The sequence below is a fragment of the Pezoporus occidentalis genome, unplaced genomic scaffold (assembly GCF_034315485.1).
Source record: "Pezoporus occidentalis ecotype Australia unplaced genomic scaffold, CSIRO_AGI_Poc_V1 ctg157, whole genome shotgun sequence".
NCBI lineage: Eukaryota > Metazoa > Chordata > Aves > Psittaciformes > Psittacidae > Pezoporus > Pezoporus occidentalis.
In genome coordinates this window covers 1,350,648-1,374,782 of record NW_026913393.1, presented here as the reverse complement: position 1 = coordinate 1,374,782, position 24,135 = coordinate 1,350,648, and the positions used below count along the sequence as shown (strand labels likewise).

General features: G+C 42.8%; 1 protein-coding gene across 1 annotated transcript in view; it reads right to left on the bottom strand.

Annotated features, from left to right (window-relative positions):
* The window catches only part of LOXHD1 (lipoxygenase homology PLAT domains 1), a 170,595-nt gene that overhangs the window by 108,013 nt on the left and 38,447 nt on the right, over positions 1-24,135 (bottom strand). Inside the window, exons 3-6 of the mRNA XM_062611784.1 lie at positions 17,654-17,734; positions 16,654-16,838; positions 2,716-2,814; positions 1,020-1,168 (exon numbers count right to left, since the gene is read on the bottom strand). Of these exons, the coding sequence (XP_062467768.1) occupies positions 1,020-1,168; positions 2,716-2,814; positions 16,654-16,838; positions 17,654-17,734 (514 nt within the window). The remainder of the gene's footprint in view (positions 1-1,019; positions 1,169-2,715; positions 2,815-16,653; positions 16,839-17,653; positions 17,735-24,135) is intronic.

Genomic DNA, 24,135 nt, shown 5'->3' with positions numbered 1-24,135 from the left:
CTCTGTGGGTTTCTAATCCCTCTCCCCTTCCTCCCACTCTATTTATTACAGGGGGCACAAGAGCTTTCTTTTTTATCTTCTGCATTTTTTGTGGACATCCAACATAAAAATTTCTTGTGCAGCATATGGTGGTGGTGGAAAAGTATGTGCTAATGTTTGCATTAGTGATACATCAAACCACCCTCTCATCCAGGATTTATAAATTTGGGGTCAGATCTTCAGTAGATTAAAGCCAGCTGTGTTAAATTACACCAGCAGAGGAAAGAAAATGAGATTAGAGGAAAGAGCAGTCATACATTTCTTCTTTTAAAATATTCCTTCAACCATTCCACTAAAAGCTGCTTAGAGCTTTCACGACTTAGAGCAGGAGATTAAAATGAGGATGAAAGTGGAAGAAAGGTATCTTTGTGGCAGGTATATCTCTTTTGCTGTGCCCATGATAAATCACTTAAATGTGGCCAGGTTATAAGTCTTTTCAAATTTCCAGTGTCAACAGACTCAACAGATATTTCTTAGGCTCTGGTATCTTTACTATCTTGGTAATGAGTCAAGTCAACAGAATGAGGAGGGGCTTGGACAGTTCCCCCTCATCTGTCAAAGAAACCGCAATGGCAGAGACATAAGAAATATTAGAGCAGGCAGATTTAAATCTTCACAGCTGGATTTTCTCACTGCCACAAAGTTGCCTGAGATGCTCGACAACTTACCCTAACCCAGAGCATCCCTTGTTTTATAACTACCCAATTTGAATCTGCTGCACCTGATTTAGATGCGCCACAGTGGCATGCACCAGGCTCCTGCCAGCGCTTCATCAACCCCCCTTGGCTCTGCAGAAAAAGAAAGTGCTGGAGAGGATACTTCTGGAAAGGTGAAAACTTGATTTGTGCCGTTCTCCATAGCCAGGGACCTGATTCGCCAGCAAACATCCCTGTATTTCTCGGCATCAGACCACCAAGAGAGCAAACGAGGTATTCTGATTCCACAACATGCTTATCTTAAATGTCTCAGAAGTAACTAACCTTTGCAAGGAACCAGCCAGCAGAGCCACCCTTGTTATTATGCCCTATGTTAATTTTCCTTAACTTTCCCAAATTCGGAGCATCAAGTGTGAACTTGTCCTCAGCTCCCTTTTCAAAGTTGTCTTTGTCATTGTCCAGTTTCCTCACACCTGAGAAAAAATAAAGAGATTAAAAACCAAAGAGTAAGGGGTTACTGGCACATGCGTGTTGTAGGTGAAGAAATATTTAGGAATGTCACAACTGACTGAATTAAATATCCTCCAGGTAACAGCTCTCTGAAACCATGATTCAAGGTTAAGACAGAGAACTTTATATTCTAATAAAAAAGGTAGCTTTTCTTGAGTACACAAAAGACCAGGATTTTTTGCTCTGATGTCAGAGTTACTTACAGCTTTCAGAGTTTTTAGAAATATATATACAGATGGCTTTTGTGTCTTTTTTTTCAAACCACCACGTTTCCCTTTCATTTTTAATGTCTTTAAAAATCTCTAAACTGTTTAAAAAAAGGCTTTGGTCACAAGCTGCAGCTTTTGACTTTTCAGGACAGGATTCTTTGCTGCATTGCACAGGAAGGATTTATTTTCAAATTAGGACCCAATCAGGGCTATTAGCTTTTCCCGATGTCAGAGGAGCTTGGCCTTATGACCCAGGTTGCATCAAGCACTGTTTATGTGTGAATGATGCTGGGAATGGGATTGAACCCACCCAAGGCACCAGTGCAAGAAAGGTGTTAGAGGTAAATCTATCCCTCTTACTTTAGGAGGATGAATTGTTTTCTAGGGTTGTTATTTCTCTGTGTAGATATGATATGAGTGCCTGGACAACCAGCTTAGATTTAGACTCCAGCTTTCAGATGTCTCCAGAGAGATCAGATGAATTAATCAAGGATGAGACCTATCCACTACATTTCATAATCAGTTCAAGGACACTTGGCAGACATCATATCATTATTTCTTGAATCTGACAGGATAGGTGCAGTATGGAAGAGAGAGAATATTTGCTCTCAGGGTCTCCAGGAATTTCTACACACTCTTTTCCATAGATTCTGGTCTGGGTACATCTTTTATTGTTAGTCAGTTAAAAATATTTTTTAAGAAACATAAATTCAAGTTCCCAGATCACTTTTGCAATACAATCTGCAGGAAAAAAAACAAACAAAAACCAAATAAAAATAAAAAAATAACTAAATGAACTAAGAAATAAGCTCCCACCATTAACTTAAAGCCAGCTAATATAAACCTTGGTTAGATTATCTTTTGAAATGGCCAAGAAGGCTCAGTCACAGCCTTTGCCCCACTGAAAAAAACAGTATCATCTGTCCAGTGACACAGAAACATGGGACATGCAGCTTTTACTGCATGCACCGTAAATACACATTGGTGCTGGATCCCTCAGTGGATGGGTACTTACTGCACTGGTTTACACTGGTGATTTATGTTGTGTTTCACAAAGGTCTGGGTTTTTTTGGTGATAGGTAACTTCAGTTTTTCTCACATTCCAGCCACAACTGCTGCACTGCAGAAGCAGCTTCCAGAAGCTGTGGATGTGAGAAACCCCAGAGCTAACACCACCATTTGTTGTGCCCTTCACTCAGCCAAATTATTCTGCCTTTGCCAGATTGCTGTTGTGTGCTGTTCAGATAGCAGGCCTGCAAAGCAGGAAGAAGTATTTTAGGAAATGATTTGCATTTGAATACCTGTGTCTCCTTTCTCACCAAAGATATTGATGAAGACATCCGCATCTGTTCCACTGCCGCTAACTTCACCAGTAAAAACTCGGACCACGTATTTGTTGACTGCAAGAACAGAGGCAGAAACCCCAACGCATTAATAACTCAGCAGTTTGATACAAAACATAGTAGTACAAACCGATTCAGGCTGTGCTGTTATCTTGGAAGCATGTCTGAACCATGGCTCCTGGTACACTGACCCTCTACTGCGCAAGAGGAACAAAATCCATATGCAAAGCTCTGAAACTGCATATTCACTGCCCAAGGCAAGAGGAACAGGTCACTTAGTTCCTGGCCTTGAAAGCTGAAATAGATGAGAAGAAGGTGAAAATTTTGACGCTGATACATGGCCATTAAATGAACTAAGACCCACACTCAGCCTTGCTTTCTGAAAACATCAGTGAGTTACAGAGCCAGATATATGCCCAAACTCAGAGCTCACCCCTCAGGTCCAAATACTATCCTGGAGCTATTTTTAATTATATCCTAGAACTATTTTTGCAGCTCAGCTTACATGGTTGCTACCTGCCTGGTGACAACTTGTATTTTGAGGAAAGGTCAGTCACAATGCACAATGTATAAGCACAAAAATGTGAAGGTGACCACACTGTTACTCTGCCCAGTTCAAAAAAACAAATAATAACAATTCAGTCCATTCCATGGAGAAACAGGAGTAAAGCCCAGGATGAAGCTACATTATGTGTGGCACTAAGCAACACAAAGATCACACGGGTGAGCCACACCACAGACATTTCACATATGTCATGTCAATGATTTTCAGAAGCAAGTTCTTCAAATGGATCAGGATGGGACTAACTTGGCTCCAAAGGACAGCAAGGGTGAGCTCAGTTTCTTCTGAAACCAACGAGAAAACTCTCTTGGCCTTCAGTGTGACTAAATTTGGGCCAAACATAAGCAGCTTTCAAAATCTACCACCAAAGTCTACCTGACTAAAAAGAAGCTGTGGCTGCCCCATCTCTGGCAGTGTTCAAGGCCAGGATGGACAGGGCTTGGAGCAATCTGCTGTAGTGGAAAGTGTCCCTGCCCATGGCAGGGCACTGGAACTGGACGAGCTCTAAGGTCCCTTCCAACCCAAACCAGTCTGGGATTCTATGATTCTATGCCTACCTTGTTGCTCCAAGCAAACTCAGACATGACTGATGTCTAGTGCTGTATTCTTTGTGCAGAACCAGTGATGGAGACAAATAGCAAGATAAAAAATAAAACTAATGAAGATTAATGCAAAATCTACTGAGGGGTACACAATGTCATATATGCTTTCAACAAAACGTCTGTTTCACCCTGTATTACTAAGCCCTGGCTAGCTGATACTGAAAGCTCTGTGCTACATCATCTCTTTATTTCTGAGTCCTGGACATGCTTCTTCTGTCACAGGGACAAACGCACAGGGCACCTCACACATGCCACCCTTGAGAACCTTTGGACCATGATCCATGGTGAGCAACTTTTTCCCTTTGGCAGGACCAAAGTTAGGGGAGAAGCTTGCCTTGTCTCCCCAGCCAACACCAGAAATGAATGCCCTCAGACCATCACAAACATTGGGTTACCAGTCCTAGAGCAGCTCACCTGCCTCCTCCATCATCACCAGTGTGTATTAAAACTTGGTCTGAAAGACAGCAGGCACCTTGATGCTCCCGCTGAGGTAGAGGATGTGAGAGCAACCGTATGAGAAGCGGTTGTCATACCATCCTCTGAATTATAAAGATGATCTCAGCTTCCGGGGTGAGGAGTGCAAGGGCAGAGCCCACACAGAAGGGAAAATCACCTGTCATGGTTTAATGCCTGAAGTTCCTGGCAACCCATCACAAAACATGCCATTACAAATAAAACAGTAATGATAAAAGTGCAATAAATACCAAATAACAAGACAGGGGAGGACACAGTCAGGCTCAGACAAGGGGGAAAATGCCTAATGTTTCTCTTTAACTCTTCTGTTTCAGTTCACATTCCTCTAACAACCTGCTAGAGATATGCCAACTCCTAAAGATTTCATTTGCATTAGATGGTGCAATGTACAGCTTCCATTTGGCCACTAAGCTGCTCTAACTCTGTGATCCGTTGTGCACTGGGGCTTTTAACCGCAGGCTGCATTCCTCAAGAAGTTTGCTCCTTGCGCCTCCTCTAGAATATTTATTCTGATGTCAGTGATTAATTTACTACTCTGCATTTCAGGGACCAGAAGAACCTGAAGGGATAAAAAGAACCACAAAAGGACAAGCATCGGTGACTGAACTTAAATTACCCTTGTAGGGTCAAGTTTTATGCCTTTGAAGTATAGATCAGGAGGATGGCAGAACTCATGCAGAGCACCAAGCAGGACATGTAGAAAACAAGTCCATGAAGACCAATGCCCAAGACCAAAAACAGGACAAGAAGGACACCTTGTATAGCTGCTGCAGAAATATGTCTGGTCAGCCAGAAAAACACTGGTAAAATTCTCTTCCAGATCTAATACCTTGAAAGATTTCTCAACATGGCTACATTTCAAATCTAAGTGATATAAAGAAATGACATTATTGGACAACCTGCTCAGAACAACAAGTGATCCCAAGGGATCACGAGTGATCCCAAGTACACGCACAACATTGCTGTCAGAGTGTAGGCACAAAGATCCCTATGGTGAGGCTAACTCCTGAGCCCACAGAGATGCACTGGGACAAGAGTTTGGGCTGGTGGCAATCACAGGGCACTGTGCTGCATGGGTTTTATGTTGTCCTCTAAAATACAAGCAAGGATGGGGTGCATGGCTCGTGCTGGCCATGAACATTGGAACACATCTCCATACTCCTTGCAGAAGTGTTTCCAAGAGCATTAGTGGCCTTTGGCTTAGGTCACAGCACATCCCTGCTTCACAGACCATAGGGTCATGCCTAGCATGTTCTCACCAGGTTTTCCCCTTAATTTTTTCATATGTCTCCAGTTCTGAAACTGTGCACTCAAGCCATTTCCCATACCTGCCCCACTCAGCTCTATGAGCAGGACTATTTTACTTCCTTCATCTTCAGGAAGCAAACAGATCAGTCCTGAGCCATGCTGAATTTTTGCCAGCTTTCTCTCCCTCTACAAGCAATTCAACACTCAGCTGCAGCAGAGAGAGTGAGTGCAGAGTGAGAGTGGCTCTTCATTCTGCTCAGGGGTCCTTCTGTGCTTCACACATCAGCACATCTTGCAGATTTACATGGTGGATGTGCAAATTTAAATAGAAAGGGACGTCGCATCTCAAAAAGACAGCGAGGATTCAGCTGCTAGAAGCATGCAGGAAAAGGCTCTCATTGCAGCCAAGCAGAGAGCTGGCTGGAGTCAAGCACTCTTCATTTTAAGCATGGGTGGATGTTCCCTATTCTGTAAGCCCTTAATCATGCATTATTTAAAACATTAACATCATCTTTTCAGAAATACCCACTTGGCTTTTTTTAATCTCAATGCATGCCTCTGAGTTCATCTGCAAAATAGAGATCAAGATGTTGCCTGGATATCTTTTTTTCTAAGTGCTTCTCCTAGCACTGGGAACATGCAAAAATTATAATGTACGGCTGTGTAAAAGCTGTGACTCCATCTACCACTGCATGCTCACTGCAGCACAGGCATGGAGAGGGGAGCCTTCCTAGAAGAAAAATTACCAGCTTCAGAGGCACGAACTGCAAGATGCCAAGAGCAGAAAAGCACAAATTCAGTAATGAGAGCCACAATTATTTTCTGTTGTCTTTCCTCCTCCAGTTGCAACAGACGAGCTCAAATGTCCTGTGAGGTTACAGCACGTTCCTTTTCTTTATGGTTGGGTCTCTGCTCTGTTAGAGACGCTCCAGCATCCTCTGGCACCTCTCATTCAACACGCACAGAGCTGTCTGAAGAAGGCATTTGGAGACGTTGCAAGGGAAGCAGCGGGGTGGCACTAACTGATATAACCCCACTGCATCAATTCAGCAGAGGTGTGACAGTCAAGCACCTTGTCTGCTGCTAATGAAGTCAGTGACAGCTCTCAGCATCTAAGAGGAAAGATTAGTATCACACAGTGGAATAGTCAGGTTCTTTCCACAGAGAGACAAGGTGTCTATTTTAGTGATGGGCTGTGATGCCACAGGCACCTTCCAGCACTGCTCCTGGGGGAGAAAGGGCATGGAGCTGCAGCCCTTCTAGCCCTCATGTTCCCCATTGAGGCTGGTCCCACTGCCATTTCCTTTTTGTCCAGCCCCATGCCTCCTGGGTGCTCTTGTGCAACCTCTCTCCTGCCTCCAACCATGGGAAATGCATGGACAGGTCCCATCCAAATCCTTCTACCTGCAAGCTACAGCTGACTGCTCATCCATGTGGTATTGATCTGCCAATGCCGTTTATTAAGCAGTATAATATCATGGTCACCTGAAACGCCATAGGACAGAATTGCCTGAAGACATCTTGTAACTAATATTATTTGGGGCACTAGGGTGTTTATGCACAAGCTGCTGAGTCTGTAGCAGCAGGAACACTAGATTTAGGCAGGAAAACAAAGCCGACCATGCTTCATTACCTAGAGTTATTACTTCCTGAGGGGCACAGTGAACTCCTTGCTATGCATTCTTGCCTGCCTCCCATGTGGATGGCCTGCCATGGAGCAGGGCACCAGCACAGCATCCAGCAGCTAAGAAATGTCACAGCCTTCAGAAGCAAAACACGCTGGGTTAAAAGCAGGGAACTAAGCTGTAGACAGCGATGGATTCTTCTCATAAGGCAAGTTTTAGCAATTATCCTTCTGTTTTCACAGTGCTGCCAAGGGTGCACAAGATCCATCCTGTAATGCTCAGCACTGAGTAGGCAGATTTCAGAAGAAGGAGGGTAGAAGCACCACTACTGTCTCTGAATTGCTGCTGGCAAAGAAACACATTTGTGGTTAGTATAAAAAGCAGAAAGAATTGTTATTAGAGGGAGAGGCGGGTGTCTGGATCTGCAGGCAAGGCGCAGCTTCGACCTGAGTCTGCCACAGACTTTTTGCACAAGCTCGGGAAGGTGGTTTAACGTCCATATGTCTCAGTTCTTCTCTGTCATATCAAGTCAGTCATTCCAGCCCACCAGGAACTGTCTGACAATATGTCTTCTTGATGGAGGAAGCACTGAATTGTCAAAATGGAAGCTCCTTTACAGCACTGCTGGCAGCACATTCCCCAGCGACAGCTAGACTTCTTGGTCAGAGCAATCTTGAAAGGTCAGAAAGGGCCAGGGCACATGTAGGGTCTAGCCTCCCAGCAAGCATTGTAATTTAGTTCTCGTCTGTCTTGGGAGAGAGCCCATCCCACCAAGCTAACAACACCTCCTCCTAGATGAGCTTCTTTCAAACTTCTGGTGGAGATGCCTTGCTGCATATTCATACACAGCACTATCTCCAGAGTCTCTGCAAACGCTGCAGAGAAGAAATCTCACCCAGCCCTAACCATTACACCTCTCTCTGCTGCAGCAGCAGGGATCCTAGAGACAGCTATGCAAAGCAAGACATAGTGAGAACCTAAAGCAACCTCTGGAGCAGCAGAGGAGCCCTGCTGAGTTCACCAGTAGTGAGCTCTGTCTCAAAAGCATGGCCTGTTCCTGTACAAAGCAGCTGCACACAGCTAAGGAAGAATATTTTTCCCCCCATCCACGAAATGGTTGAATTCAAAGGGAGGGTTTAGAGCTTGAAAATAATTAGTCTCTGTCAAGAGTAATTGACAACTATCTTTCTTAATGAAATGCGCCTTCAGAGGTGGTGAACAGCTCCTTAAGCCACGGGTTCAAACTGGAAGTGCAGATTACAAGCACACCTGGAGCACAAGGGATGCTGATGAATAAAGAGCTTTGCATTGCTTTTGGCCATAAGCACTGCTGCCAAAACATGGTGGGGAGATGCTAAAGAGCCTTTGCACTGCTTTGGGGTGCATGTCGTTAGAGGCAGCACCGAGGATGCAAGGCTGATGTGACCCTGGGTTGGCATTTTTTTAATCCCAGAAGAGCTCTCTATAACTGTGTTCTTAAGAGATATTATTGCTGCCTCTCACATGGGAAAAAGAAATTATCATGTTTGCTCTGCTGAATATTGTATTATCCTCAAGTGCTGCCTCATGCCTCTCCTATAATGAACTCAGCTGCTTGGTCTCCCCACCCAGGCCAGAGATAACTAGAGTCAGCTCCATTTTAATTGTCTTCTACGTGAAATCAAAGTATGCACCAAAACAGTTAATGTATTAGGATTCAGTCTGGATCATCCCTCTGCAAAGCCTTCGAGAGGCAATCTACCACATGCAGGAGTCTTTGCTCGTAGGATATGCTGAACTGATGTTCCTACTGTGACTTCAAAGTGATGATGGCATTTTAAAGTGAGCTTTAAATGACCTTACTCAAGAGACAATAGCAGTTTAGTTGCAGGGGCACAGAGCTTAGCAAGGCATAACACACCTTGTGATAGCAGTGTGGAAATCCACATTCATCTAATTCTCCAATATTTCTCATTATTTTTCATTAGTTTAGACCCAAGGTGAAAGCCCATGTAAGAAAAAAAAAAAAAAAAGGCAGATATTTCATAATAGAAATATCTAGTTTCTGCTTTGCCCAGGTATGCTATTATCAAAATGGAGGAAAATAACTTCTTGGGTTAAATATTTTTTCTCAGAATGAAGGCTGAAATGACTTAACAGCATTGTTTAAAATCATACCATTATCAACGTACTTCAGTCTTGCTCTGTATACATAAGGTACTTTTTAAAAGTTACTCTTTTCAAAACTGGTGGTTGAGTTAATTACAACATCTAGGCATAATTGGTCAAAATTATACCCCATCTTCACAAACATGCTGCACTGTTTTGTATTGGGTACATACAGTTCTGTATACCAGCCGCACATAGAGATGTCTCATGCCTCTCCAGATTTTTTTCTCTTGAAACATGAGGTCCTTTATACAAATTACAAATCTCTATTTCCATCCCATTTCTAAGCTCTGTACATCTTGACTTCCTTGTGGCTTACAAGTCACCCATGTTCCTCTTTATTTCTGTTTCAAATTTCTCATCGCCCAACTTCAGAGACAAAACAACAGGCAAAAAATACAATACAAGCAAAATGTCCATAGCTGCCTCATTTTAGACATGGTAATATAAAATGGGCAAAGTTTTCAGGGAGAAAGAAATACTTATTAGACCAACTGAAGTATTTCTGGGGGGTAGAGAAGACATTTTTGAGCGCTCATTGTGCCAGATAGCATGTAATTTTTTGCTGAGTGTTATCAGTTGGGTGGTAAAAGATCCCTCTAATATCTCAGCATTCAGCAAGACCTCAACCTTAATGCAGGGGGTATTCACCATTACATAAAAGTAAACAACTCATATTTATTTCACAAATATATTTAGCTGCATTTTCCTGTGCTGATTATACACTTCCAGTTCTCAATGTAAATAAAGATGAGTTTTGATGAGCAGATAGCACCTATTAATATTTCTTTTCCTCCTCTTCTTCATCCTCAGAAATAACTTTTTTAGTTTTACTGATCAGGAAAGTTCGCAATGTGTGACATCTCATTTTAAATCACAACTCAGGAGAAACAGGAGAGGGGCCAGTCCCACTCTCCAGACCTGATGCTTTATAAAACAAGATTGCAAACCCACAGGGCATAATCGACCGGTGCCTCAAATCCAAAGCACTGCTCTTTATCAGAGCTTCTAGCACCGCTATGTTATTGAGTAATATTGGTCACAGCTTCAGTTTGGATCCAGTGCAGCCCTTAGGGACATGCATATCCCTTTGGGTCAGGAAAGATTTAGCTACTGACTAGAATTCAAGCATGTGCATCGATATCTGCTCCCCCAGGTGTTTCCTCAAGCCACAGCCAGGTCAGTGCCCAGCACTGAAACTCTGGACAATGAACTGTGAAGTCTTAACGCGAGCCTTCTTCATAGAGGAAAGAAATAACACAGCTCACTTTAACCTTCCCAGATCAAATATATGAGTTTTAGGTCCTGTTGGACATAAAAACCTCAGAGAATATCTAGAGGATGTTAACTCTATGTGTGCTTGTGCTGATGCACTCAAAAACACAGAGGGCAAAAAAGTCAGAACACCCCCGTGTGCTGGGCTGCACCCCCAGAGTGCAGGTCGAGGGAGGGGATTCTCCCCCTCTGCTGTGCTCTGGGGAGACCCCCCTGCAGTCCTGATCCAGCTCTGGGGCAGCAGCACAAGAGGGACGTGGAGCTGTTGGAGCGAGGCCAGAGGAGGCCATGGAGATGCTGCGAGGGCTGGAGCAGCTCTGCTCTGGAGCCAGGCTGAGAGAGCTGGGCTGGGGCAGCCTGGAGAAGAGAAGGCTCCTGAAGGGGAGACCTGAGAGCAGCTCCAGTGCCTGAAGGGGCTGCAGGAAAGCTGGAGAGGGGCTTGGGACAAGGGATGTAGGGACAGGCCAAGGGGAATGGCTTTAACCTGCCCGAGGGGAGACTGAGATGAGCTCTTAGGCAGAAGTTCTTCCCTGTGAGGGTGCTGAGGCGCTGGCACAGGGTGCCCAGAGAAGCTGTGGCTGCCCCATCCCTGGCAGTGCAGGGTTAGAACTGGATGAGCTGTAAGGTCCCTACCAACCCAAACCATTCTGTCATTATACGAAGTCCAGTGCAGGCTGTTTCTTCATTTGCACAGATTGCATTCATAACCCAGACAAAGACTGCTTTTCTAGCCTTCTAAGAAAACTGTTCTGTGCCTTTCTCTGCCTGTGGCCTTCTCCTCTGACTGTCCAAGTCTCCTCAGGTGATCTCATTAACTCTGCTCTAAATGATGACAGACCAATGATTCAAGGAAAGTTGTGAAAGACTAATGGATTGAGGCTGACCTGCAACTTGATCAGCTGAACTGCTCTCATTTGTAATTATAACAGTGTTCTCACATTTTAAAGGCAAGACTACCCTCTGCACGCACATTTCACCACTCCTCTGCCTTCACAGGAATCCAGTTCCAATTGCTCAGTGTGAACTTACAGCTGTTACCCCTTAGGACATATCCATGGAAACTCTCAAGTACACTACATATCAACCCCAAAATCAGGCCAGAATTGACATAACAGCCAACCATTCAGTTCAACGTCATGAGAAAACTCATGTCTGCCTGCAAAAGACCACACAGACTTAGACCTAGATACAGCACAGCTACACCTCATCTGGTCTTGTGATCCATTTTTGACATAGTATCAATAATAACAAAAGCAATAGGTGATCAGTGCCCAGCACTTTGAAGTATGGAAAAAAATAAATGCAAATTTACAGTGTTGGATTCTTCCACCCTCAAGGTCTGGGCATTGTGCCTGCCCTACTCCTCAGGACTGTGCTGTGTAACGCACCCGTTCTTGACACACTCATTATTAGTAGACCAAATAAGACTAAATTTTACCCAGAAAAAGCAGAGAATGGAGAACTTTTACAGTTTTATGTCTCACATGTGGTTTTGTCCTACTGTGAAAATGCAGCCTTGGAACAGTTTGATATGAGCTGCTGCTCCATGCACATATATAGCTCATTGTGTCCAATCCTAAACTATTTCAGGGTACTGCTGTTCAAGGACGAAGATGGAAGTCAATCCTTGTCTCTTAAACCTCATTTGCAAAAAGCTGGCAAGCCTTGACCAAAACTTGACAAGCTAGCATAAATTGCAATTATACAGAAGACAACTAATTTTCAGATAACTGCATCCTTGAACATGGAGGTTTTTTAATCACAAGAACCAAGTGATTACATGTCTTCTTTTCAAATTACTGTTCCTAGTTTCTCTCAGTCTAAGAGCAATGCTATAGAAAGAAATTTTTTGATTAGGGAGAGTTTTCAAGAGTAATCAAGAAGAGCCAGTATTCATTGGTGGTACCTAACTGCAACTTTTTCCTTTGTTCTGAGGCCAAACTGCAGAAAGCCAGCCTGACCTTGACCACCTAAATAGCAATTACAGCCTGTTGTCATCCCAGACAGAAGATGGCCAAGGGTTAATTAATACATCATCTAACCTGACCAAGCCTCAGCTGCTTTTATGAGTCAAGAAAAAACCTAGCCTTGCAAAAATATTGCATTATTAAGCCTTGAGACACTCTCAAATCCACCTGAAAACCACATTTCAGGACTCCCTGCTTTCCAGCTGGGTGATAAAAGCTGTACCCATCACATGGGGTGGAGAAATTGACACCCCTGGTGTCCCAACTGCCACAGATGCTGACTGGCTCTGGGGATGCAGACCATCGGGAAAAGGTGAGTGAAGTCCAGACAAATGAGAGTAACCATGGGGTGGGAGACATAAGTGTCTGTGCCCAGAGTGGTACAAGTAATTCTGCAACTATCAAACAACTGCTGAGAACAAGCTCTGAAGTTTCATTTGCTTTGTGTCTCCATTGAGTCAGTAATTCTCATTAGGGCAGCTGCTGTAAATGCTTTCACCCACCATCACTTTGGTGGGATATCAGACATCCTCAGAGTGATCCAAAACCTGCTAAACTCAAAGCACCTGACTTCAGTTTTGAGTCAGTGACTTGCATAAAGGCTCAGCCACAGTCATACAATACTAAGGCTTCATAAATTCAAGTGAAGCAGGATAAACCTAAACAATAGCCCTTCCTTGTAATTAATACCTGCAATGTAAATCAATCCAGGCGCCAAGAGCAGCTGCAGGGTAAATAAGAATCTGTGGCACTATCATCTGTCAAAAGGCCATAGGCATAAGATGCCATGGATGTGAATACAGGGAATAGAGGATCATTCAGGCAGAAACACTTAAAATGCAACCTGTTTTCCTAGAGAAATGTGTGGCATTCAACAGGGAACCTGACAAGAGGAGTTTTATTCAGATAAGTAAATGCAATCATTCAGATATCTGCTATCACTCTATTTGGATCATGAAAAGAATTGTTGTTTTGTGCGTGTGGGTCCCCAGTATTTCAATTATATGCTGACTATTTTTTTGGAACATATTATTTTCTATTTTTTTTTTTCTTAAAAAAGCTCACAGACTCGCAGGGATTCTCTGGCTGGGCTGTGCTCCTCACCAAGAAATAGGCTGAGTCTCTGCATATCTTAGTAGGTTTTGGTCCAAGCACCATTTATCCCCTTCAAATATGCTTCAGCTGCATCAACAAGGCAAAATTATGACCAAAAAATTATTTGTTCTCTAGTTCACATTCCACATGTATCATAGGGATGATACACATCGCAGCACTGACCTCCAGTTCAAGAGAGGAAGCTAAATCTTCAAGATAAATATGAGAAGACTCTTCAGGAGAACATCATAAGCTAGAGATGTTGGAGGAGGAAACTTGTTTGGTTACCTCCAAAAACAAACCAGACTGTGGCAGCAAATGGAGCATGAAAGCAAAGTGTGAGACTAAGATCTGTAACAACAGTGCCTGGGTGATTTACAAAGAACTAAGGAAAACAGGAGAACAGTGATTGAAGAGACATGACCAAATGGGAGAAGAGTATGACACTGAACACCGCTAATGCGAACACAGACTTAAGAGAGAGTAATTAATCTTTATTTACAGGCGCATAAAATCACCAAACCACATAATTATTCATTTGTTCTAGTAGACTAGAAAATATTAATACTCAAAGAGTAAACACAACTATTTAATCCATTTGAAAGGAAATAAGAAAGACAAAACAAAAAAACACATACACAAAAAAAAAAAAGAAAAATAAAGCCCACAACCAACCAACCAACCAAATTTAGGGCAAATTACTTGTATGTGTAAAGAAAATTATATCACAATTTCATTTCAGACCCTTACAGATCTAGAGGAAGACGAATGAATTCAGTTAAATTTACATTTCCAGTTGATGGTTCACCTCAGCAGTCTGGGAATGTTCATCTTTCATTAATTATGGTTCAAGGGGAACTGCAACCTGAGATAGCCAAGCTAACCCTCTCCTCTTACAGATTCAGACCTGCTGGCCTGGAAGGCATCCAACCCTTCACCCATGCCTCTGGCCTCAGCCCAGCTCCCTGCATTTATATAGAGGGCCGCAGAGCATCCAGCCTGTGCCATTCTAAAGTGGGCCTTTCTGTCTGATAAAGGCAATGATAACAGATTCATTTTTGACAAATGCCTGGTTAAATCTCTTTTTTCATATTCACAAGACTCTCTAATTTGTATTTGTCCTGGACCAAGTACATAGTGAACTTCTGATCTGTTAACCAAAACCACTTCACCAGAAGAGTGAACACTTGGGACAAGGTTGCTGGTTGGTGAAATGTGAATTTGTTCCAGCACTTTTGTTGGAGCTGCAGTGATTTTTACCAGCTGAGCATTTAACTCACATATCTCTTCCTGCTGAGAGACAGGTGTTGAACAGGATGGAGGAAATCACATGCATTCCTTTGAATCAGCTATCCCATGCAGGAGCAATAATAAATTCAGATAAACTGTTGTGTCATTTAAAGATCCATTAAGATTGAATGGTTGACTTCTTCCTCTAGGGAACCTCTTGTTAACTGTGTTTTGCTTTGACCCATCTGCTATCTCCTCCAGACCCCTCCTGCCCCTTGGGTGTCCTTAACTCTTCTGTTTCACAAACTGAACACATAAAAGATCTGAAAGGGACTTTGGCACACAGAACCCCAACAGTAACTGGGTGGGCTTTTGGCAGAGCATCTCCAGGCGTTATCTCATTCCCCTGGGGCAGCCACCCTGGAGAGGTCTGCATTTATAAAATGCACCACATATATTTCTTACCAATGAATATTATTTGCCTACGCTAACTCACATGCAATACCTCAATACATGCAATACTTACATTCAGTACTTACATCTTCAACATATTGATACTGATGGTCATACCTTAATAGGGCAAAATTATTCAACAATTCACAGAAAATTGTGTCATAGTGTACTGTTTCTCTGTTAACTTTATGCAGGATCTCAACAAAAATAACAATACTTTGCCCTTGTACAGCATCTATCAATGTTCAAAGCACTGTGTTAAGGCTGGCAATAAAGCAGTTTTACCAAAAAAAACCCCACAACTCTTAAGTGGTCCCATCAACTATGTTACTGCAAGAAATCTACTACATGTTCTCAAAAATATGCGAAAGAACAAAACCACAAGTTTCCCTTCTCCTTTCCCCAAGACCTTTGGCTGGTGGAAGGTGTACTTCCCTCTTCATGAGTGAAAAATTAAGCTCCCAGATAGGAGGAGAGCATTGGTGAATTCATCAGGAAAACACAACTTGGTTTCCTCATTAGCACTTGGAGATAAACTGCTGACATACCACCTGAGGCTGGTTTTCTGGCTCCACTTTCACATCTCGATCATCTTCCCACTCACGTTACATGCACTATACATCACCGCATGGCCTACACACTGATATCAGTTTGGGAGTACGTCTGGTTTGCAAGCTGTCCTGGCTTCGTTTCAACATCATTAGCTTAAAACCACTCTGAAAAAATAGGCACCACTTCAATATGGATATCATACAGTAAACCAGCATAGAATTACAGTAAGACAGTTGGCTTGTTTATGGAATTTTCCTGCAGGTCATCACCAGAGCCTGGAAACACTTTATACACAGGACTACAACTATGCTGCCTCTTCTGATAGCACACAAAGACACCAGCTACATCTTCCAGGGTAGGATGCATCTCATCTACAGTAGCCATTTAATCTACTTTAAAGTAGTCACCACAGATCCTTTGGTGCTCAACCAATGAGCAGAACTTCTCTATGTAGTGATTTTTCCCACCCTAAGATCTGAGATCTAACATTGGAAGAAGGAATTATCCTCTGGAGGCATCTTGTGTCTTCTTACTTCTCTCTCCGCTGACTATAAAGAAAACAAATTCACTAAATGATTACTTTTTACATGGCTGAAGTAATCTGAAAACAACCCTGTCCTTTCTGATAAGGCACCAGGAAGCAAAGCTTTTTGGAAAACCCTTACTTTTGGGCACATCCATGGGATTCAGGCTGCCGATGAGGTCTCTGACGTACAGTCCATCCCCATCCTCCTTGCTCAACCAGTTGTTGCAGGGGAAGTAGAACCGCAGGTGAGGTCTGTTCATGTCAGTCACAATCACACGGTCGAGGAACCAGCCCGCGTTCAGTCCGGTGTTATCGTGCTCAATCCTAGGAGAAGAACAACCCTGGATTTGTATTTCGGTTAAGACTAGCCAGTAGAACTGTAACTTTGTGGAATATTTTATATTATGCAAGGCCAGAGCAACTGAACCCAAAATGCTTGCTTATACCTGCTTACCCAATATCTTTCACGGGTCTTATGGGCTTTTACAGAGTATTTTGAAAATAACAACCTTTCATATACATTTATGGGCAGGTATCATAGGCTCATATGTGGGCAGTTATCTGAAGGAGATGCACACAAGCAAACACACACCTGTGGTTCATTCAGTATGTGTAATAATTCACCTTACACTTCATGTCTAAAATAAAAGTGGCTCTCATCCCACTCTGTATCCCTCCTGCTCTTTTCTCTTCTTGCTTTGTTTTATCCACCAGTTCCCTTTTCCACAGCTTCCTTTGTACTACTTACTAGCTTTTAATTTTATATGGGTCAGTCAGGTGGTGGTTAAACATAATAATTATCATTTACATCACACTAATTTAGCAAAAGAGGGTAGCGAACCCCATTTACCTTCATTGGGACATAAAACCAGTCCTAAACACCTTCTTCCATGACTGCATATGACAGAAATACAATTCTTGATGGGGAGCATGGATAAGTATGAGCAATTCTGCAGGTGATTTTATGCTTCAGTTCAAATCTTAGACAGTAAACAAGCTTTTAGACCCCTTAACTTCACCTTGATAGGAGCACATTAACAGGTAATGAATAAAACATGGCAACACTAAAACCTCTACAGCCTGTCATTCAATTAGCACCTCTTGGATCAGGTACTGTAGTAGTAACATTGCACAGGTACCTTATTTTCTTTATTTGTCCAACATTATTGGTTTTCACTCGGAACACATCTGTTTTACTCCTCTCAAAGGCCGTGCTGCTCCTGTAATGCACATGCGACAAAAGTTATGGTAAAGAAACAGCAACTTCATCAGCAAAGCCACCATGCATGGTGGCCTGACAGGTGTTTAAGGGTGAAGAAATGTCATTCCTAGCCCTGGAAAGATCTACTTTCAATGCCCTCTTCCTTATGACAAGTTTCAGATGCTCTAAGTACTGACATTTAACAGATTTTTTCCCTTCTTGAGCTCTAAGAGTCCTTCTAGGAGGTGAGATGGCAGCTTTGGGGGAAATGCAATGCTGGCCCAAGCAGATGCAAAGCTTGGATCACATTCCGTATCACCTCCAAGAATATAACATGACTAAGGTTTTTCAAAATCCTCAACCAAATTGCCTGTAGAGGTGGGAGCTGGGGGAGCACACAGAGCCTATAAGACTTGCCCATAATCAAGTGCCTTTCAGAGGTGTCTGAAAATAACCTTTGGTGAAAGTATTTCAAGGCAGCACCAATGAAGTAAAAACTAGATGAAGAACTCCAGCTCTTCCGTAACACCTCATTTACGGTTCCTCAACCACAAGAAATGTCATTCTGCCCATCTGTTGCTGAAATATGGAAGTAACAGGAAAAAAACACGGGGATGTTTTCAGCTGCTCCCATCCACGGTAGCTGGACAATGCTCATTTGGAATGGTGGAGTCAGAGCTTATCAACCAGCCCTTGGTGGCCAACCAATGTGGAAGACCCTGGTTAATCTGAAGCCCTGAACACCCACTTCAGTTGCTTTACAGGGCCTCAATATGCTTTTTTATCTCTATTTCCAGCTCCTAGATACATGTTCTCCTGCCATCCCAGCCTTCAGGCATCAAGCAGACCCACTCTTGGTGATGGAGTAAAGGGGTTCCATAATCTAGTGAGTTCCCCTGCAGAGCTGCAGATCTGCCCAGAGCTCAGCCAGAGATAAAAGCATCCAACTGCATCAAAGGTTTCTTTCCACATCCATCCTCCAACACTATTTGAATGACCATTGAAATTTCCTTCCTTCCCTAGAAAACTTCCTTCCTACAATTTGTATCTCGTTCAAAGCCAAAAAACTGTAGGACAGGGACTAGTTTGACATTTTTGTGAAGTGTTAAGTATGCAGTTTGCATTTCACAGCTGAAAGAGGAAGTCAATATCAAGTGCATTGGCCCAAGTCAGCGGTTGTAGAATTTAATTCCCAGTTCTGCCTCTAGCCTGGGGAGTGATCTGTGGCAAACACCTTTTTGAGCTCCTGTTTTCCACAAAATTACTAAGAATAATACCAAGGCAAAAACCCATCCTTGCTTTGAAGACACAGCCGCTCCCACTTACCCTCCCTGATGGGCTCCCATTTCACCTGGGCCACTAAGCATTGCTACAGATGATTAAACACAGCAAAACCCAGAAGTCATATTAAAATGAACAAGAAACTACAGCACTTGAGCAGCATAAAGCCTCAGTGACACGCAGCTTGTACTCATCAAGTTAATGAATATTAATAATCACAGCAAGGGGCATCAGCTTTGCAAAGCTCTCTTCTCCACATCATTGAAGGACCTGCATGCACCTATGTTTACAGGTTACATTGTGTGCTCTGCAAATGCATGTGCAGCCCTCCTTCTCTCCCCTCCTGCTATTCCAGATACCGCACCAGGAGCATCACTGCTACAAGAAAAAGCTAAAACAGTTAACCTTGCTGTGAAGACAAGAGACAATTAAATCCAGCCCAGCCTCCCCCAACCTGGCTGTCAGAGAGAAAACAGGCAGTGAGTGCGAGGCAATTAGTTTGTCAGGCTTGAGTGATCATTCTAATGACAGCAGCATCTCCCTGCTTTGGCTCCAGAGATCGATGCAGTGCTGCAGACTGCTACAGAGATGCCACAAAAGTATAGTGAGACTAATTAGCCCAAAGCATTCAGCAAACCTGTCCTGATTGCTGCTGGGTTACAGCAGTCTTACTGCTGTGCTACGGCAGTCTCACTGTTGTGCTGAGCAGTCTTGGTTGCTGGGATGGTGAGAGGGAAACCTTCTGTTGGAGGACTATCAACTGAGCATCCTGAAGTGTCCAATGGGCAGATGCTTTGTGTATCTTGAAAGAGCTTGGTGAACCGTTGGGAAATGTGATGTAGCCCAGGAGCCAAACTCGAGGGAAGTCTTGCTGTCGAATAGTAAGAAGAATTTGACACATCTCTTCCCTTGAGATTGATATGCAGCATTAACAGCACAGAAAAGTGGAATGTCTTAGGGGAAAAAAACAATCCTTCCTTCAAGTGTTGCCAGATGTGGGAATTGAAAGTGAGGGAATACCCCACAGTGAATAACTATACTGAATTTAGCTCCTCCCCAAAAAAAAGAAAGAGAGGAGAAATTACAGCTGGGCCTTATCAGAGTCTGGTCTGACCTGGGTAACAAACACATAGCCTGATTACCACAAGGAACTCGTTACACCAAACAACGCAGCATGCTGGCTTGCACAGCTCTGGTGACAACTAAAGCAGGGAGAAATCCGAGTTGGAAATCACAGCTCTAAATTTCCAGTGTTCAGGCTTGACTGGGTTCACACACAGGCAGTGAGCATGGCTAGTCATAGTCTGAATATCAGTAGAATTTCTCTCAGAGCCCTATAATTCAGCTGGGATAGCAAGGCTATGGCGACTTCAGAAATATGTTTCAACTCAGCTTTTTATTTCACTTATTTAATTGTCTTTAGCAGCTTTATTTTTTTATGGATTGTTGAAGTTTCACCCAATTACTTTGTAAGAAATATCCAAGGAACTTCAAAGAAGATTACTATAGGAAATTCTCAAATATTTTTGTATCTGAAGATGTTTTCAGGTTGCTTTTTGTTTGGATTTTTTTTTTTTTTTTTTTACTCAAATGATTGCCTGCAGGTTGCACTGCAGTAGTACTGCAAACGTACAATGATTTAGAGCACTCATCAGCCTCCAGCAGTTGGGCTCGATGATCTTAAAGGTCTTTTCCAACCTGAATGATTCTATGTCCTTGTTTGGGTAAGTCACATTGCTAAAAAGCACCACAAGAGTGGTGAGTGTTTGAGCATAGTATTTATAAACCCTTGCATGCATCTCTTCTGCAGGTCATTGGCATAAACAACAGAGCCAGTGCTAGAATTTCACTACTGTTTGGTATGTTGACAACAAGAACATTTCAGTAATGCAGTTCTAAATGCAAAAGTACACAAGCATCTGCACTGGTAAATCACTTAAAAAAAATAAATAAATGGATTATCTCAGCAAGAGATAATCCCACCAACTAAATAAGGTCGCAACTGAAATTTAAATTTTGAGGTTTTTTAAAAAAATATTCATCACTTCTAATCAGCTCACAGCATCCCTTCCAGAGCTGAGCTCTCACGAATAGAGGGAAAACCTGTGTATGATCACAGCAGGCACATAAAAATAATAACCTTTTGCAGTGATGAAGTAACCTGAACCAATTTAGCTTTGAATCACTGCATTAATGACCATTTAAATTGTCTTTCTATTAGGTGTTTTATCTGGTGCTTTGTACACACAGGAGAGCCTGCAAAAGTAGGATGAAGGGCTGCACAGAAGCACAAAGTGTTACCATGGATGTCAGTTCCAACAAAATTTTAATGATGCTCTGCTAATCATCAGAAAGAGTCAATTCTTGGTGGTATCATCTGAAATGCTGCCCACAGGTCTGCCTGCTCCTGACACTGACATTTAGCATCAGGAAGGAGCTGAGTATTGGGGATGCTTTCAGAAGTTTGCACAGCAAAGACCATCCCACAGCTTGTCACTCTCTAGGGACACCTAGAGCAGTTCATCTGCTATCTCATGAGAGGTGAGTTTCTCATGGACTAGGAGTGGGCAGTATAGTGTTAACATATAGAGGTAACAGGGATGAGCAGTGCTGTATCCTTGTTGTTGTCCCGGCTGGAAAGCACAGATGGCTTGAAAGTACAGACAGCTTTCCTTGTCCTCAGATTATCCAGTATGCCTTATAGGCTGGGTGAATCTGTGTTTTCAGGCCTCTGGCTAAGATGGCAGCTTGTCATGAGATTCAAAAAGATATTGGAAAAATGCTTACAATGTGTTTGCCTCTTTATTCTGCTCTCATTCACTATTGATTAATCCTGGAGAGAGGACACTGACCTGGATGGACTTAAAGGCAGCCTAACTTCAAAATGATTCTATACAGAATCACTGACTGCTTTGGGTTGGAAGGGACCTTAAAGCTCATCCAGCTCCAACCCCTGCCACAGGCAGGGACACCTTCCACTGGAGCAGCTTGCTCCAAGCCCCTGTGTCCAACCTGGCCTTGAACACTGCCAGGGATGGGGCAGCCGCAGCTTCTCTGGGCACCCTGTGCCGGCACCTCAGCACCCTCACAGGGAAGAGCTTCTGCCTAAGAGCTCATCTCAGTCTCCCCTCTGGCAGGTTAAAGCCATTCCCCCTTGTGCTGTCACTACATGCTCTTGTTAAATGTCTCTCTCCGAATCCATGTGCATGTTCAAACCATATTTACTCTTAATGTACAGCTTAAATAGCAGCATCTTTAACCTCCTTCCTGGAGCAACAAATACTCCAGGGAGTTTGGTCTGCAAATACTTTGCCAAGACTGTCATGAAGCTGACAACATCAGTCAGCAAGCAGCTGGAAATACTGCATAAGGCAGATTATGTCCAAAAATACTCCAAATGGAGAAGAAACCAGCCGAGAAGTGCAGTGAATACAAACGTCTCTGTACCAAAGACATTATTTTCTTTTCCTACCAATAGCCTCACTAGCAGAAGGAATCCTGCTTGAACAAGCACAGAAGAATTAGTGAAAAAATGGTCCCACTTGAAAGGATTCAATTGAATACGATAAATTGCTCAGGGCTATAGCAGTGTGATGACACCCAGGAGCCAAACACTGGCCCAAAACTGTGAGAGCCTTTAGCTGAACTTACCCTGAAACTTAACAGAGTGCCATAAGGGACACTGAAACAGCTCCTGCCTTATCCATAAACATTCCCAGTACGGATTTTGAGAGCCTTAACAGCAGATGTTGGATATGTGCTCCTTCACTGCATGGAGCAGCAGTGATACCAGTTTTTCATCTTTGGTGGCATGATTTACATAAAGAAAATAAAAGAGTGGTGTTCCATTCAGATAATCATAGCTATTCTTCATGTCTTCTTTATTTACTGTTTGGTTAATATTCTGATGAAACTGTATACAAAGCAGATAGTGCCACTGAAAACAATGCAAAGGTTACTCTACATGTCCCAATATTAAATTACAATTTTTTTTTTGACAGATTTGGGGGCAAATTTCACTCTGCTGAAACATTCTATCCCATTCCATTGGAGAAATATTTTTTGAAAGTTTTAGTGAGAATGAGCTCAGGGATGATTAAGACAGAGATTTAATGAGCTGGGATAGGGGCAGGATTGGCAGAAAGGCAGAGTTTGCTCCAGGAAGGCACCTTATATTCATCCCATGGGGAAAACTGAGCAGATTTTAAAGGCTGAAAAATGCTGCTGATGCTAGAGCAGCGACCTGCTCTAGCAGCTAAATTCTCTTAAAAGTCTGCCTGTTTTGAGTAAATTCCTCTTTCTCCCTCTAAGGCTTAACCTTGCAGTTGGTACCACCAGCTGCTATGTGTATAGCTGCAGGTGGATTAAAATTTATATACGCACCAGTGCTACCAGGTCTTATCTTTGGGTTGTTCAACACTGTTGTCTAAGCACCCTCTAAGTTAATTTTGTTTCTGAAGTGTTAGGCAAAGGCTAACCGATAAACGTGAGTGAGAGAGAATGAAGAAATTTCCCACTTTGTTTCTTTTTCAGAAGTGAATATATACTACAAATTGTGCTGTCACCTAACGCTGCTCTAGATCATAAAGTCTGCACAGTGAGGTGTAAGTGCTGCAGATTTGTATGGGCATAAATCACAGTACAGTTAGATACATAAACAGCTTTAAACTGGGAAACATCCTGCGCCATTAAAGGAAAAGCACTGCAACTCATTTATGAATGAGTGCTTCAGCAGCACTGAGAGAAGCCTTTCTCCACTGAGCTTGGGGTTTGTTTGCTACATTGCCTGAACAGCCCCTTCTGTACCAACTTTCCAACACTTTCTAACTTATTACATTAACTATTAACAGCAAATAAGGTGTTTATTTATTCCAGAGCTGTTAAACAATAAAGACAGATCTTATGCAACTCCATAGTTCTTAGATGCAGTAGAGCTACAAACACCAACATCCTCTGAAGACCATCCTGTACATACTGTACAATTCATGTGTTATTTGCTGGCATTTGGAACAGGAAAAGCTTTGTGCAGTGACCAGGTAGAAGAGACTGCCAATTAAAGGTATTCAGCATAGGAAATAAAGAAACAATTAAAATCCACTGAAGAGTCCTCTAATTCAGTAAGAAGCCAGCTGTCACTTA